Source organism: Schistocerca nitens, chromosome 7 (genome assembly GCF_023898315.1).
Source record: "Schistocerca nitens isolate TAMUIC-IGC-003100 chromosome 7, iqSchNite1.1, whole genome shotgun sequence".
Classification (NCBI taxonomy): domain Eukaryota; kingdom Metazoa; phylum Arthropoda; class Insecta; order Orthoptera; family Acrididae; genus Schistocerca; species Schistocerca nitens.
The window spans coordinates 392,254,372-392,271,342 of record NC_064620.1 but is presented as its reverse complement, the minus strand read 5'-3'; the positions used below and the strand labels follow the sequence as shown (position 1 = coordinate 392,271,342).

The following is a 16,971-nucleotide window of genomic DNA, read 5'->3' as shown; positions in this document are numbered from 1 at the left end:
AAAACTGAGACATCAAGGAATCACAATTTAGTATTGGAGGGCTGCATGGAGGGTAAACATCACAGAGGGGAGACCAAGATATGAATGCATTAAGCAGATTCAGAAGGATGCAGGGTGCAGTAGTTACTTGGAGATGAAGAATCTTGCACAAGACAGAGTAGCACCGAGAGCTGCATCAAACAAGTCTCAGTACTGAAGACAACAACATTCACAGAGTATTAGCATGGCCTGACAGAGAATGCTATGAGAACAGTTGTTAGTGATCCACATCCACTGCTTGTTTGGACTTTGTTTATAGCGAAAAACAATAGTGTTTGCATGTCGCCCATTGCTTACGACACTTGTTCTAAACACAAAGTTAAGTATTTATTGAAATAAAACTATTCACGTTATATATTAAAAGCAGAGATTCCATGACTTACCAAACGGGAAAGTGCTGGTAGATAGGCACAATAAAAAACACACAAACACACACACAAAATTTCGAGCTTTCACAACCCCCAGTTGCTTCGTCAGGAAAGAGGGAAGGAGAGGGAAAGATGAAAGGATGTGGGTTTTAAGGGAGAGGGTAAGGAGTCATTCCAATCCCGGGAGCGGAAAGACTTACCTTAGGGGGAAAAAAGGACAGGTATACACTCGCGCACACACACACACACACATATCCATCCACACATATACAGATACAAGCGGACATATTTAAAGAAGTCATGGAATCTCTGTTTTTAATATATTTTTCCCATGTGGAATGTTTCTTTCTATTTTATTTATTCACGTTATATGTTTGAATTGTTGTATAGCAGCATCCTTTAGGCACCCTATACAATACAAATGGGCAGGACCCCACAGTCTGGATCATGTGGGAGTTGAACTGGTCTTTGACAGGATGATGGGCTCTCACCATTACTGTTTAACTTCACACTGGAGAACGTCACATGAGAATGGACTAAGAAATGCCAACAATACATCAGGATCAGTAAAAACATCAAACTTAATTGCCTATTATCTGTAGGTGATCTTGCACTACTTGTAAAAATTATGGAAGCAGCTAAGCTTCAAGCTGAAGGACTTGGAAAGAATAACAGCAGATGTTGGATTGCAAATCTCATTTCAAAAAATTTATATGTTGTCATCCTTAAAGGATGAAATGTCAGATGTTCAACTGAACAATAAGAAACAAATTCAGATTCTAAGTATGTTCAAATATCTTGGTGAAATCATAATGTGGAAATCAAAGGGGAAAGCCTCAATAGAAAGCAGAACAACTATAAAAACAAGTACAAAGTGACTCTTGACCAGTCAACAAGAAAAAAATCATTCTCAATGAACACCAAACTGGTATGCTACTGCTCTATTGTTAAACAGAAATCAAAATACACAAGTTAAACACTATTCAAGTTGAATACCAAATCAACAACATATAAAATACAGAAAGCAGATGGAAGAATCATGCAAAAGATCATTAAAGAAAACACCAAATATACTAACAGTGGAAACTGATATCGAACAAACTGGTGTATCAGGAAAGTGGGTCAGTAACTGGTACAATTTGAAAAAGGAGGATTCCCTTTTCTGCCATATATCAAGAGTACCAGAAAACAAGCTAGTGGAACAATTATTCAAGACCTTTTGGGAACACAAAATCAGTAATAACTGGTTCAGACAGGTCCACAATGAATCAGAATGGAGAAGTAAAGATGACTCTAAGGAACAGAGACATAAGATATAAACTATAAATACGTAAACAAAAAACCTACAACATAATTGATGAGGAAAGGGAAACCGACTTGGAGAGCAGAAGAGGAAGCTGCAAAGTTAAACCTCTATTTGGAAGACTTAAGTATATATGGACTGATTCAAGTTGTCTCCAATGTGAGAGTAAACTGTGTATTACAAAAAGTAAAAAGTGTGTGTGTGTGTGTGTGTGTGTGTGTGTGTGTGTGTGTGTGTGAGTGAGTGAGTGAGAGAGAGAGAGAGAGAGAGAGAGAGAGAGAGAGAGAGAGAGAGGGGGGGGGGGGGAGATTTTGCATTAAACAGATTTAGAAATACTGATGCAAAATTATAACCCACCTCTCATGTGGATCTTGAGGATCTGTGTCAAGAAGTACGGAATTGACAGAATTCCACTCCACACCAACATCTCTCCTCTGGCCAGCTCTGGTCAGGTTATATAATTTCATTTCTAGAGGGCTTCTGGGTCCCTTTAATTCCACCTGAAAAATAGCAATTCCTTTATAAGTCCAAACACTAACAGAAATAAGGGTGTAACAGATTAAATCTGTGTCTACCCATCTCCTCCAGCTTTGTGCATTCACTGTTCACAAACCCACCAGATTAATTTTACTAATTACTACATTGAAGAGTCAAAGAAATTAGTACACCTGCCTAATAACTTGTAGGGTCCCCACACTATGACTTGGCATGGACTCTACTAACACCTGAAGTAGTGCTGGAGGGAATCGACACCATGAATCCTGCAGGGCTATCAATAAATACATAAGAGTGCGATGGGGTAGAGATCTCTTCTGAACAGCAAGTTGCAAGGCATCCCAGATATGCCGAATAATGATCAAGTATGTGAAGTCTCGTGGCCAGCTGAAGTGTTTAAAGTCAGAAGAGTGTTCCTGCTGCCACTCTGTAGCAATTCTGGACTTGTGGGGTGTCACACTGCCCTACTAGAATTACCTAAGTCCATTGGAATGTGCAATGGGCATGAATGGATACAGGTAATCAGACAGGATGCTTACATACATGTCACCTCCCAGAGTTGTACATGGATATATCAGGGATCCCATATCACTCCAACTGCACACGCCCCACGCCACTACAGAGCCTTCACTAGCTTGAACAGTCCCCTGCTGACATGCAGGGTCCATGGATTCATGAGGTTGTCTCCATACCCATATACATCCACCCGCTCAATACAATTTGAAACGAGACTCATCCGATCAGGCAACATGTTTCCAATCGTCAACAGTCCAATGTCAGTGTTGAGAGGCCCAGACAAGGCGTAAAGCTTTGTGTCGTGCTATCATCAAGGGTACGTAAATGGGCCTTTGGTTCCAAAAAGCTCATATCGATGATGTTTCATTGAATGTTTCACATGCTGATGGAAGGGTTCCATTCATGTCACGCTGAACAATTCTTTGCAGTCGGCTTTATTTGTGACAGTTGTTTTGTTATGCCTCTCACGACTCAGCAACTCTGCTATGTGGTGAGTGGCAACTTTCCTTTTCATAATACTGTTACATTCCATCCTGGCTTTTCCACTGTTTAATATTATGAAAAGGATAGTGGCTACTCACCACATAGTGGTGATGCTGAGTCACAGATAGGCACAACAAAAAGACTGTCAGCAAGTAAGCTTCTGGCCAAAAAGGCATTCATTGGAACTAGACCACACACACACACACACACACACACACACACACACACACACACACAAAATTCACACAGACATGACCACTATCTATGGCTGCTGAGGCCAGGCTGCAGGCAACAGCGTGTGACAGTAGAAGCTAACTGTGTGGTGGGGGTAAGGAGGAGGATGCGGCAAGGAGGGTCAGGGACAGCACCGTAGGGACAGGTTATGGTAAAGTGCTGCTTGTGAGAGCATACAGGGATGAGATGGGGAGAGAAGCTTGGTGCAGCCAGGATGTTAGATGGGGAGAAGGGGGCAGCAGAAAAGGAGAGCAGTAAAAAGACTGAGTGCATTAGTGGAACAGAGAGCTGTGTAATACTGGAATGGGAATAGGACAATGACTAACGAGGGTTGAGACTAGGAGGGTTATGGGAATGTATGATATATTGCAGGGAGATTCCCCAACTGCACAGTTCAAAAAAGCTAGTGCTGGTGGGAAGAATTCAGATGGCACAGGCTGTGAGCAGTCATTGAAATGAAGAATGTTGTGTTGGACAGGTGCTCAGCAACTGCATGGTCCAGCTGTTTCTTGGCCACAGTTTGTCAGTGGCCATTCATGCGGACAGACAGTTTGTTGGTTGTCATGCCTATATACAATGCAGCACAGTGGTTGCAACTTAGCTTATAGATAACATGACTGGTTTTAGATGTAGCCCTGCCTTTGATAGGATAGGTGATGCTTGTGACCAGACTAGAGTAGGTGGTGGTGAGATGATGTATGGGACAGGTGTTGCATTTAGGTTTATTACAAGGATACAAGCCATGAGACAACAGGTTGGGAGCAGGGGTTATTTAGTAATGGACGTGAATATCGCTTATGTTCGTTGGGCGGTGGAATACCACTGTGGGAGGGATAGTGAGTAGGACATTCCTCATTTCTGGGCACGACGATAGATAGTTGAAACCTGAAACCCTGGCAGAGAATGTGATTCTGATGCTCCAGTCCTGAGTGGTACTCAAATAATAAGGGGTGGGGGTGACTGGATAGATAAGGTAGAGGACATTGTTTCTGCACAAGGCCAAGAGAGTAATTACAATCTTTGAAGGCCTCAGTGAGAATCTCGGGCTGCGTGGTTTGAGGTGCCACGTCACGAATTGCGTGGCCGCTCCCACCGCAGGTCCGAGTCCTCCCTCGGGAATGGTTGTATGTGTTGTTCATAGCATAATTTTGTTTGAAATAGTGTGTAAGTCTAGGGACTGATGACCTCAGCAATTTGGTCCCTTAGGACTTCACACACATTTGAACATTTTTGAGAATATCAGTATGTTCTGAGAGGGACAGCTCATCACTAAAGATGTGATGGCCACGGGCTGGCTAGGCTGTACAGAAGGGACTTCTCGGTATAGAATGGATGGCAGCTGTCGACATGGAAGAATTGTTGGTAGTTGGTAGGTTTGATATGGGTGGAGGTACTGATGTAGGCATCTTTGAGGTGGAGGTCAACATTGAGGAAGGTGGCTCATTAGGTTTAGGAGGACCAGGTGAAGCGAACGGGGGAGAAGGTGTTAAGGTCCTGGAGGAATGTGGATACGCTATCCCCACTCTAAATCCAGATCACTAAGATGTCATCAATGAATCTGAACCAGGTTAGGGTTTTGGGATTCAGGGTGGTTAGAAAGGATTCTTCTAGATGGCCAACAAATAGCTTGGCATAGGAAGGTGCCATGCAGGTAACCATAACTGTACCCTAGATTTGTTGGTAGGTGATGTCTTGAAAGGACAGGTATTGTGGGTAAAGATATAGTTAGTCATGGCAACTAAAAATGAGGCTGTGGGCTTGTAACCCGTCACGTGTTGGGAAAAGTAGTGTTCAATAGTGGTAAGGACATGGGCATTAGGGATGTTAATGTAAAAGAAGGTGGAATCAATGGTGACGAGCAGGGCATCATATGGTAAAGGTATAGGAACTGTGGAGAGTCAGGGGAGGAAATGGTTGGGATCTTTTATGTAGGAGGCCAGATTGTAATAGGCTGAAGAAGTTGGGTCTATGAGAGCAGAGATTCTCTCAGTGAGGCTACAGTAACTGGCTGCAATGGTGGTTAGGTTTATGGACTTTATTAAGCACGTAGAATGTAGCAGTACGTGGAGTGATAGGCATGAGGAGGAAGATGGACTCTGGTGAGAGGTTCTGGGATGGACCACAGGATTTGAGGGGAGACTGGAGATCCTGCTGGACTTCTGGAATGGGGTCGCTGTGGGAGGGTTTGTAGGTGGATGAATGTGACAGCTGGCAGAGTCCTTCTACCAGGTAATCCTCTGAGTTCAAAACAATAGTGGTGGAGCCTTTCATCAGCAGGTAGGATTATAAGGTCGGGATCAGTTTCAGGTGTTGGATTGTGGTTCTTTCTGTGGATGTACAGTTAGCTTGCATGTTGAGGGATTTGGGGAATGACGGTGAGGCAAGGTTCTAGGTTACAAAATCCTGGAAAGTTAACAGTGGGTAATTCAGGGACATTGGGTGTGGATCAGGGTTAGTTGGAGAAGTGAACTGAGGCAGGCAGGGTCCAACATGGGTCTCTGGTTGAGTCTGATTGGTAGGGTTGGTACTGAGAAGTGTTTCCACTGTAGGGATCTGGTGAAGAAAAGAATGTCTTTAATGAGTCCTGCATGACTGAATTTGGGAGATGGACAAAAGGTGAGGCCTTTGGAAAGGATTGACACTTCTGTGGGGCTAAGGTTCCTAGAGGACTGTGTTTCAAGTCTGTTTCGGTTCTGGATTCTGTACAGTGGTGGGAGGGAGTTTTCGAGGGTGGGGTAAATGTAGTAGGTCTGCAAGGCAGCATCTGTCAGCGATGAGGTGATGTGGGGGAGGTTTGGAGGTTGTTGTAGATGTGATGGATAGTGTTAGTCCAAGGCAGCAGAAGGAAGTGAACAGGGTGGAAAGTTTTTTGAGGTGGTGTTGTGCATGCTGCTCCAGTTCCTGGAGAGCATGAGTTTCAACGTGTGATATGGGATATAGGAATTTGGGATTGCATAGCAGGAGAATTTTACAGATGGAGAGATGGTATTGCAAGGAGGTTTGGGCCTGATTGACATGGTTTTATGTTGGCGAGGGTTAATGCCTGGCAGACTGACCAGGTAGAGGTCATTGTGGAAGGACAGGTTACAGCCGCAGGTGATTAATTTGAATGTAAGGCTAATTGGGTGATTCCATGAGCCAAGCAACAATGCAGGAACAGTATGTGGGATAGGATTCTGTCTAACGATTAGGAAACTTTTCTGTACTGACACGGATAGAAGGAGTAAGGATCCATGGTGGAGGAGAAAAATGCTTAAAAATACATAAACAATATAGAAATATGTTGTTAAAAAATCTCAAAAATATGCCAAAACACATTGGAAAAACCACAAAAAGAGTGAAATGAATGAAGTATGGGGAAATTAGATGAAATCTAGGGTAGTGGGCCAATAGCGAAAGACAAAACCAACTGAAATCAACAAGAAAACACAATGAGATTGAATAAAAAATAAATAAAAAGATTGTAATATGGGTTGCAGGTCTCAAGTTGGATAAATGTGAACAAGGGGGACAGCTGATGTGACTAGATTAGGTGAAGGTAGCAAAGTGAAGTAGACAGGAGAAAGAGTGGGGAGGGGAGTGTGGGGGGTGGGAGGGGGTGGGGAGGGGTTAGTAGGATGAGAAATAAGTTTGTGTTGCACAGGAAGATATGGAAAATAACACACGAAAAAGTCGAGACTGACACAGGAAGAGTGATCCATTTGAAGGACTAGAATTAATGATATCAGAGGGAGTAATGTGGGGCATGATATGCTCCACCAACAATCAGCCCAGTCTTGTAACTGGCTGTTGTGGGCAGCCAAGACAATTGACCTATAAGCAGTGTGTGCAGTGCAGTTTTTTGAAGGTGTCAAGTGAAACACATGAAAGAAGAGAAAGATGGACAGTCGCTGAGTATAATAATGCCTTAGAAAACAGTAAAAAAGGAAAACGGCACTGGATTACGGCATGGAAGAAAAGTTGTTGGAAAGAATAGCTGCTACTTACCATATAGTGGAGATGCTGAGTCACAATAGGCACAAAAGAAGGACTGTCAGCAAGTCAGCAAGTAAGCTTTCAGCCAAAAAGGCCTTCATCGTAATTAGACAACGTGTGCGCGCGCGCGCACGCGCACACACACACACACGCACACACACACACACACACACACACACACACACACACACACACACACACAGGAGCACACGAGCACAGTCTCTGGCTACCGAGGCCAAGCAAACTGTGTGGTGAGGGTAAGGAGGAGGCTGGGGTGGGGAGGGGGAGGGACAGCAGAGTAGGGGTGGAGGACAGTGAAGTGCTGCTTGTGGGAGCGTACAGGGACGAGGTGGGGGAAGGAGGTGGGGCAGATAGGTGCAGTCAGAAGGTTAGAGGCTGGGCAAAGAGGAGGGGGGGGGGGGGGGGCAGCAGAAAGAGAGAAGGAAAAAGTCTTTGGGTGTGTTGGAACAGAAGGCTGTGTAGTGCTGAAATGGGAACAGGGAAGGGGATAGATGAGTACAGGACAATGACAAAGAAATGGTGAGGTGAGGAGGATTACGGGAACGAAGAATATATTGCATGGAGAGTTCCCATCTGCACAATTCACGAAAGCTGGTGTTGGTGGTAAGGATCCAAATAGTGCAAGCTGAGAAGCAGTCATTGAAATGAAGAACAGAGTGTCAGGCAGCGCACTCAGCAACTGGATGGTCCAGCTGTATCTTGGACACAGTTTGTCAGTGGCCATTCATGCGGACAGACAGCTTGTTTGTTATCACCCTCACTTAGAATGCAGCACAGTGGTTGCAGCTTAAGGTGTTGATCAGATGACTGCTTTCACATGTAGCCCTGCTTTTGATGGGATATGTGATGATTGCGACCGGAGTGAAGTAGGTGGTGGTGGGAGGATGTATGGGACAGGTCTTGAAGAGTAGTATCTAGGAGGGAAAAAAATTTAAAAATATATTCCGTATTTTGAGAGATGGTAGTATGGATCAAAACAAGAAACAAATATCCAGTTAACAGGCACTCTAAAAGCCATGAGTACTTGTTCATCTTTGTTACTGTGAAATACATATCTCCTATTGCAAGCCCTTTGCTATTAAGAATGATCTACAGAACCCAGTAAACAAATGACAACAAGTTATTCCATTACTGCGAAACAGCTGAAATTATAATGTAATCCGCCTGCTATTATACAAGACCTGCATTTGTAAGGTATCATTAAAGATGTGTGGAATAATAGGCTTCCATTATGCTGGTACATGAAAGATAAAACTACAACGTAAAAGCACTTCACAATCATCTAAAAACACTTACCGGTTCCATTAGAACTAATGCGTGTGCTATACTTATATGAATCCAGGATGGAATAAAAATTATATGGAAAGGATAGATTGATACCCACTACACAGAAGAGGCATCAAACTGCAGACAGGCACAATGAAAAAGAATACTAGAAATATTCAGCTTCTGGACTGCCTTTCATCAGATGTAGAAAACACACACACAGTCCCAAAATCACAACTCACAAGCAAGTGGCCACTGTCGCCTCTGGAGTGTAAGACTGTGACTGTGTTTGAGCCGAGCAGCATCCTTAGTTATGGTGGGTGGAAGTACAGAAGAGGCATGTGGTGGGGAGATCGAAGGGTAGCAGGGAAGGGGTTTGCAAAGTTGCTAGTGCTGCCTATGGGAGAGGGCAGGCATGTAGTCAGGTGGGAAAAGAAATGGAAGTAGACACTAAAATAAAATGTCCATGGATTATGTTACATTAAGCATCATAACATCTCTTGATAGACCACTGACCTTTATGCGACATTCTTCAGGTCTCGGCGGTTCAGGCTCTATTTCCTCCACCCACGGCAAATTAGTCTCTTGTTGGCGGTTGTAAGCTAGCTTCTGCTCATTTGTCCATTCTTTATGCTGAAGACGTAGATCATGGTTTATCTGAAATTAAAGAGTTTCATGGGATAATGAGTATGCATCTTGAATCATTATAAGCCCCAAGAAATCACCATTTTTATAACATAAAAAAACCTAATGTTAACTAGTAATGCACAAACTTTTGAGTGGAAAGAAAGTTATAACTGTATCACAATATCATCATTGTATGGTCATAAACATCCTAAAGTTTTTCTTCTTTCAATTATGAAGAAAATCACAAACATAAGGGCAGTCACTGACAACAAAGGCTTTTACTACATTATTGACTGAGTTGTTTAAAATTAAATCACATTGCTCCGTATTCAGATAGTGCCACAATGGTGCCATTTGGATTGCCCTGCTTGGCAACATGTAATTTTTTAGTACAAATTTCAACAAATATATCACTGGTATGTCAACTGCAGACGTATGAATATTACATCCAATAAACTGGCACAAACCTTTTTAATGAAAGTATTAGTCATGATTTATAACAAGGCTGTTGATTCTTGATAGCAATGCATCAGCCAGGTATTTTGTGGCAATATTTGTTAAACCTTTTAACATGTGACTTATACAGTGAATGGTGAAATGTCTGTGTAAAAATTGTGTTTGTGAAGCCATATCTTCCAAGAATGTTGCTGGTAAAGACAACATTATAACAGCAGCTATGAAAGCAACAACTGTAAGACATAATGTCTGGCTTTACAGGTCTATAGCTCTGCTAGGAATGTAACGTTTTCAGATATTAGTAGATTATCTCAATCTTGAGAAAGAACTGGCTCACTGACAACATAAGTAATTACATAACTCTAAAAATAAAACTTTGCTTTTGAAATGTGGCTTATTATATGAGAAATAATTTGAGATTTGTTGTGTGCAAATTACAAATATGTTATCCTCCTGGCCAACAAAATAGAATTATTCAGAAGTCTAAAATTTAACACTTCATGAAAAAATGCCTCAATACAGTTTTAAAGTGTTATTTATTTTTACAACATGGTTTGGCTTTTAACATAGAAATTACAACAGAATAGAATGAAAAAGTAAATTTAGATTACTTTCACTTCCTTCTGTGCTTGTTTATGGTCTGACAGCTGCTATTCTTTTTATATCAAACAGTAGAAAATTTGGCTGGAATAACAATTATATGAAATAGGATAGATTGCTGCTCATCTCATAAAGGAGGCACTGAGTGGTGGACTGGCACATTGGACAATAAATGTTACATATAGTCAGCTATCGGACTAAGTCCCTCATCAGACACTACAAAACAAAACAAGAACACACACATTTTTATGACTGACAAAGGACTTAGCCTAATACCTAATAATACCTAGTAGTCAATTGGTTTGTTCATAAAATAACTTTTTCTGCTACCGGTCACAATTTTATTTCTGTTTATATTTTGTATGATACATTTTCTGAAATGAGTCCTATTTCAAAGTTTGTTTTTTGTGTGTTGTGCCATATATTCATGATGATTGACTGATTTTTTTTTATTGGTCCAGTTTTATCACACAGTACACTTTGTACAACTGATACTGAACAGGTCAAAGAAAAGTTGCAATAATATATAGTATTAGCGACTAGGTGAATTAAGTATCCATTCTTACAATTTAATTTTCAAGTAACTTTTTTCTTGTTACATACTGACTAGAAACAGTGTTTTATTAGAAATGCCTTTAGCTTAATTTTAAATATTGGATATGTAGCAATTTTTATCTCCTCTGGTATGTTACTGTGTAGTATCACACCAATGTTAATTGTGCTTCTCTGATAGGCTGTCATTCTGTGATATTTTTGGATTACAGTTGATTTCTCTCTGGTACAATAGTTGCGTGCATATTTGTTCTGTAGTAGTTTGCCCATTTTCAAGAGGGTATAATGCAAGAAAAACACACATGAAAATTGCAGTCATTTACAAAAAAGCATTAGGCAACAAACAAAGAGAAATCTGTGATTGGTAGTAGAAAAAGTTATTTTATAAACAAACCCATTGTTTTGATAGTTTCAGGCTTTTACCAACCATTAATGATGCTGGATAAAATCAAATTATTTAGCAATATTTTTTCAATGAGTCTGATTGCTCAACGCCTCCTCTATATGTTGAGTAACAATCTATCCTTTTCATACTGTTGTTAATATATCCTATTTCATTTTTTTTTAATGATTGTTTTGGATTTTCACTTACCAGAGCACAACAGTAATTGATCTGTTGCCCTTGATATGTTGCCACTGTCAACTATCTGATGACACCACACACAGTCAAACTAATGTCAAAATTCTTCTACAACTTCTGGTCTCATTTTGATACAAACTCCTGAATCCATTATGATCTGCACTAAACTTCAAGTTCAAATTCCCACTTTGTACCTATTTCTCAACAAGCAAAAATCAAATCATACAGGTCATCCTTCCATTGTTGGTTTCAATACTCACCCACTGAGTATATTTCTACTGTAGTTGACTATTCACTATAACTGTACACAATCTGCATCCTTTAAGAAGGATGATAACTATTTTATTCACCATCCATGAGAACTCCCAGCAAACCGGCTCATTTTTTAAATATCACATTTTTCAGTCCAAAAATAGTAAAATATATCTTTTCAGGATAAGGACAGCCTAGAACATCACACACTATCTACCAACACACCTGTTAATTTTGCCTATTTTTTTGCAACTCAATTTTTTTTCCTATCACTGTATGTCAGTATGACTACCAATGAGCTGTCATTTTAGATTAGATGTATTCTTTGTTCCACAGATTTGTATTGAGGACATTCTCAATGATGTAGAACATACCACAAAACAAGAATGTATGAACCATATTTATTTTTAAAAAGGCATGCTAATTTTACTACCACCGAGCCTAAGGAAAATGGTCCTCATGAATGAGGAATTAGCTAAAAAGTTGAAACATATTTTCATTTAAGAGGTAATGTGTCAAAACAAGTGACCACAAGTAGCCATGGCCAAAGTACCAAATATCCTGTGGAAATTAACAAAAGAGACAATGAGCATGTGGTTTACTCCACATGTCATCAGTATCCACCTCCCCAACGTCAGTGGTTCCACGGTGCAGACATGGAACACAGTGGTAGTGGTGGTGTGTGTGTGTGAGAGAGAGAGAGAGAGAGAGAGAGAGAGAGAGAGAGAGAGAGTACATTTTGCTTTATTTCCCATTTGAACTTACACTTTCATTTTCCTTGAAGTCTCTTTTTTTTTTTCTTACTATTCACCAGCAGACAATCCTCACTTGACAAGATTTTTAAGGATTGGTACATAGCATTGGCTTGTAATGGAGTCCAATACTTAATATATTTATAAGGAAACTATAAACTAACAAAAAGATAAACTGGCTGGCCACTGATTACCTTTGGATATGACACTGCCGATAATAGTTGAAAAACTATCCTAGCTCTCGGAACTGCAAGTTTCTCCCTCTAGGAGGAAAGATGGATACTTTGTAAAAGGTTAGAAAGAAGGAACAGATCTCTCAAATCTCAGTTTGAGAGGGATCCATCCAGTTTGAGTAGAGAGAGACAAGAATTATACAAAGATATTAAGACAGAACAAAATTATCTACCTTTCCAGCAGCAACAGACTGGCAGACGTGTGCAAAATGTGGCATATATATTAACTTCTGAAATCTTAAGTTTTCTCAGTCGGCAAAACATAGAGGAAAAAGTTAGAGTGCACCTGTTATGATGAAAAGACTCTAAAAGTTAATAGTAGCTGTCAGTCAAACGAAAGATGGGGAAGGATGAGAAGGAACGAAAAATAAATTGTCATCAGATTTCAATACGTACAGCAAATGACAATTTTACACCTTGAACTAATACCCTCTGCTTTTAAACCCCAGACTCATAAATCTCTTACATTACCTTTGACAAGAAACTTTCCTCTGCCGGTTCGGCATAACCCTCCTCTATTAAGTTCTTGTTCACACTGCTCTTCGTTTTCAGGCCATTATAATGTTTAAAAAGCTCAACAGAAATCACCCCGTGAACAACAGAGTAGATCTGTGAATAGAGAAAGAAGGGGGAAAAAAATCACAAAATTTACATTCCTAGTACATTTCAAACAAAGAAAAAGAAATTACCTTAAAGAACAGCCTTTCAGCATATTTAGCAGAAATTTTCATAAATCATTTGATGAAACAATTATGTTCATTAAATAAACTACTTGTTCAAACAAAGAACACTATTACAGATATCTGGATAATAAAATTATACAGTTTAATATAGTAATGAAGCACTAAATCAGATATGTGGCCCCCTCAATGAATTTCAGAACAATATACAGTTTACAATAAAACTTAAAAAATTAAAAAAAAAAAACATAACTTCTTCAGTTCTGTTCATAAGAGCAGAGAATGGCAACAACACTTCAACATTTTGGTTGGTTTGTGGGGGTTGAAGGGACCGTACCACAAAGGCCATCAGTCCGTTCAACATTTTTCAGAGAGGAATAGGCTCTATGTCATCCCGCATCAATAAATTAGAAGCTTTTAGGAATACATGCCACACAGTGTTAAGAATGCCTCGTCAGAACAAGTACTTGCAGATTAAATAAGTATCATTACATACTTTGCCATAAAACTATTCGACAACGTAAAACTACAAGTAGAATGGTAAAAACACTTAAAACAGTGAATGAAGTAGGGTTTTAAGTTTAAAACCCAAACTCACTTGATAAAAGTGTGTGGAGGCACCAGAACATTTTACAATTAATAAGTATTAAAATTTGGCAACTGGTTACAAAGTATCTGCTTAGGAATTATACAGTTCATGTAAACATAGTTGTGTCACAGAATTACATGACAGAAATTTCGAGTCATATCATGTGGAAGAGCAATGTTCTTAAGGAAGTTGTAACGTGTTGCTTGGGTACGCTCCTTGGCATACCTTGATAAATTTTAGTTTTTCTCTTACTCACAAACTATTCACAACAAACAGAAAATGGGAATAGGCAACTACTTACCTATATCTGAAAAGTGTTTGGTAAATAGACATATATTACAAATCTCTGCACTAATGCATATGACTACACACCATATATAATTGCCTATTAATATTTTTGTTTGTTGTTTCCCCTCCTGGAATTTCCGTACTATTTACGCTTTATAATGATATACAAAGGAAAATTCTCTCGAGAAAACTATAAAATTATTGGAGAGAATTGCTGGTCAGTTTGCAGGTGAAGTTTCAGTATTGCTGATTGGCTTGTATCAAAATATGCAACATTATCTCAGCTTTCAGAAATTATGGTTCTGAGAGTTAGAACAGTGTATTTTTGTGGTACACTATATGAAGCACCGAAATTTTAGTTCCTCTTTCTTTCCCTCCAACCGTCTAACCAGAACCACTGGCTCTGAAAGCTTTAACATTTCTATACATTTGTGTATGTCTTCTCCTTCTGCCATTTGGTGAGTAGATTTTTTTTTTCTCTATCCAAGTGTATCATATTTTCAAAAATTGATTACTTCCACTGATATATCAATTCCACTGTTTTTTGTTATTCTAGTGCAATTATTAATGTAATAAGATGATGCAAAAGTGTTAACTAGCTATAACTGACACTCTAATGGAAAATTATCAATTAAATATTTGGTAGGAAGCATTTATTATGCTAATTTTCAAACACTGATTTATAGTTTGCAAATGCTGCTAACAACCCAACTGCTGAAAATTTCATTCTCGACTGAACATGATTTGTATTATATTTTATCATACTTGAATGCAAGACATATTTCATGTCTTGTATTATTCACAGGCTGGCTGTTATTTTTCTTCTGAATTTTGACTACAAAAAGGACATATGTGGCACTTACTACTGCAAGTCTTAACATATTCATGTGAATTGACAAGTTGGAATACTTTTGTAGTTGTTCACAATGAGTTTCCCACAAAAAACCTATGCAAAATTTTCAGCTTGCATTATCTATCTAAACAATTAGCATAAAATTATTCCTAAAGAATATGCATACAACAACTCAACCTAAAAACAGAAAAGTTTTGTTTAAAGATCATACCTCAGCTGTAAATATTTTTCCTTCTGTAAGCTCCCTGAATGCTTCATGGGCTTCATCTGACCAAACTCCTCGAGGATTTTTCAGAATAGATGGTTTTATTTCAGACAACACAAACTCACATGCAAGTGGCAGGATTGTATGCACACCATCTTCCATGTTTTTCTCAGAGAAATTCCTCAGGTCACTTAATGTCACAAATTCCGTATTTCCATAATCAATGAAAAACACCTAAAATGAAGTCAGCATAAGACAATATTTATAACAGTTATTCAAGGGATACAATTTTCTTTTTAATACATCACAGAAGAAATTCCAAAAAGTTTAGAATAGCATAAGAAGATTGGAATATAAATAATCTGTGAACTACAGGTGCTCAATAGTAATTTCTTCTTGTCAGAAATAATTAGCAATTGTATTGGTTAATTAAATGTGAAGTTAGTACATGAAAAAATTAGTAACATGTGAGGTGCTACCAAAACTGTACATGGCACAGCCAAGAATTTACAAGACTTCCAACTCTGTAATGAGCTGAGGCTTTTGTTGGGTTATTTTACAGTGAGTGATTCCACTTGGTAACCTAAGAAGGGCTCACCAGACGGTACTGAGATGGTGCTAACCTCACCCATCTTGGTGAAAAGAAATGTTTAAGCCTTAGGCCACTTTCACTGGCCTCAGAAAAATAGGGAAACCTGTGTATTAAATTTTGGGAATGTAAGGGAAAGACAGATTGCTACTTACCGTGAAGAGGACTTGGTTAAGTTGCAGGCAGGCACAATTAAAATACTTACACATTAGCTTTTGGTCACAACCTTTCTCATAAAAAGAAACACAGACACACACACACACACACACACACACACACAGGGGGAGGGGGAGGGAGGGAGAGAGAGAGAGAGAGAGAGAGAGAGAGAGAGAGATTCATTCATACAAGCAAGCACAACTCATGCTCACTTGACCATCATCTCCAGCAGCTTGGACCAGAATCCTGGTATTCTGGTCCAGGCTGCCGGGGATGACGGTCATGTGTGCGTGATTTGTGAGTTATGCTTGGGTGTGCATGTGCATGTGCGTGTGTGTGTGCTTGTTTGTCTTTCTTTTTCTGATGAAGGCTGTGGCAAAAAGCTAATGTGTCAGTGTCTTTTAGTTGTGCCTGTCTGCAACTTAATGTGTCATCTTTAAGGTAAATAGCGAACTATTTTTTCCTTACATTCTCAAGATTCCTTATAGTTTTGAAACTCCAACCTTGAGTTTCCATTGTTATATTAATTTTTGAATAGTTCTCTGGTATTCAGCTGGGTGACATCATCTAAGACATGTGATATTTTGGCAAGCCGACTTCTTGCCATCTTCAGGCATTCCTGATGTCTGAGTGATATATGCCGGGACCACTGTTACACTGTGGCCAGACCTAGATGCAAATCGCTGCTGGCATGGTGACAATGCTTCTTCATTCTATTGAGCTGACAGGAGTGGAACTCCATGTAGACTGCCACTGCACTCTTGTGATGCTCAAAGCTGGGTTCCAGGCCTTGCTTAATTGAAAACTGCTGTCCTTATTTACGATCCATCAAGCTGTCAGAGCTCTAGACAGTGCGGAA

General features: G+C 39.7%; 1 protein-coding gene across 4 annotated transcripts in view; it reads right to left on the bottom strand.

Annotated features, from left to right (window-relative positions):
• LOC126195042 (probable ATP-dependent RNA helicase spindle-E) overlaps window positions 1–16,971 on the bottom strand; it is a 276,948-nt gene that overhangs the window by 68,337 nt on the left and 191,640 nt on the right. For all 4 annotated transcript variants that reach the window (XM_049933486.1, XM_049933487.1, XM_049933488.1 and 1 more), the window contains exons 18-21: window positions 15,374–15,601; window positions 13,224–13,361; window positions 9,217–9,357; window positions 2,068–2,210 (exon numbers count right to left, since the gene is read on the bottom strand). In XM_049933486.1, the coding sequence (XP_049789443.1) occupies window positions 2,068–2,210; window positions 9,217–9,357; window positions 13,224–13,361; window positions 15,374–15,601 (650 nt within the window). The remainder of the gene's footprint in view (window positions 1–2,067; window positions 2,211–9,216; window positions 9,358–13,223; window positions 13,362–15,373; window positions 15,602–16,971) is intronic.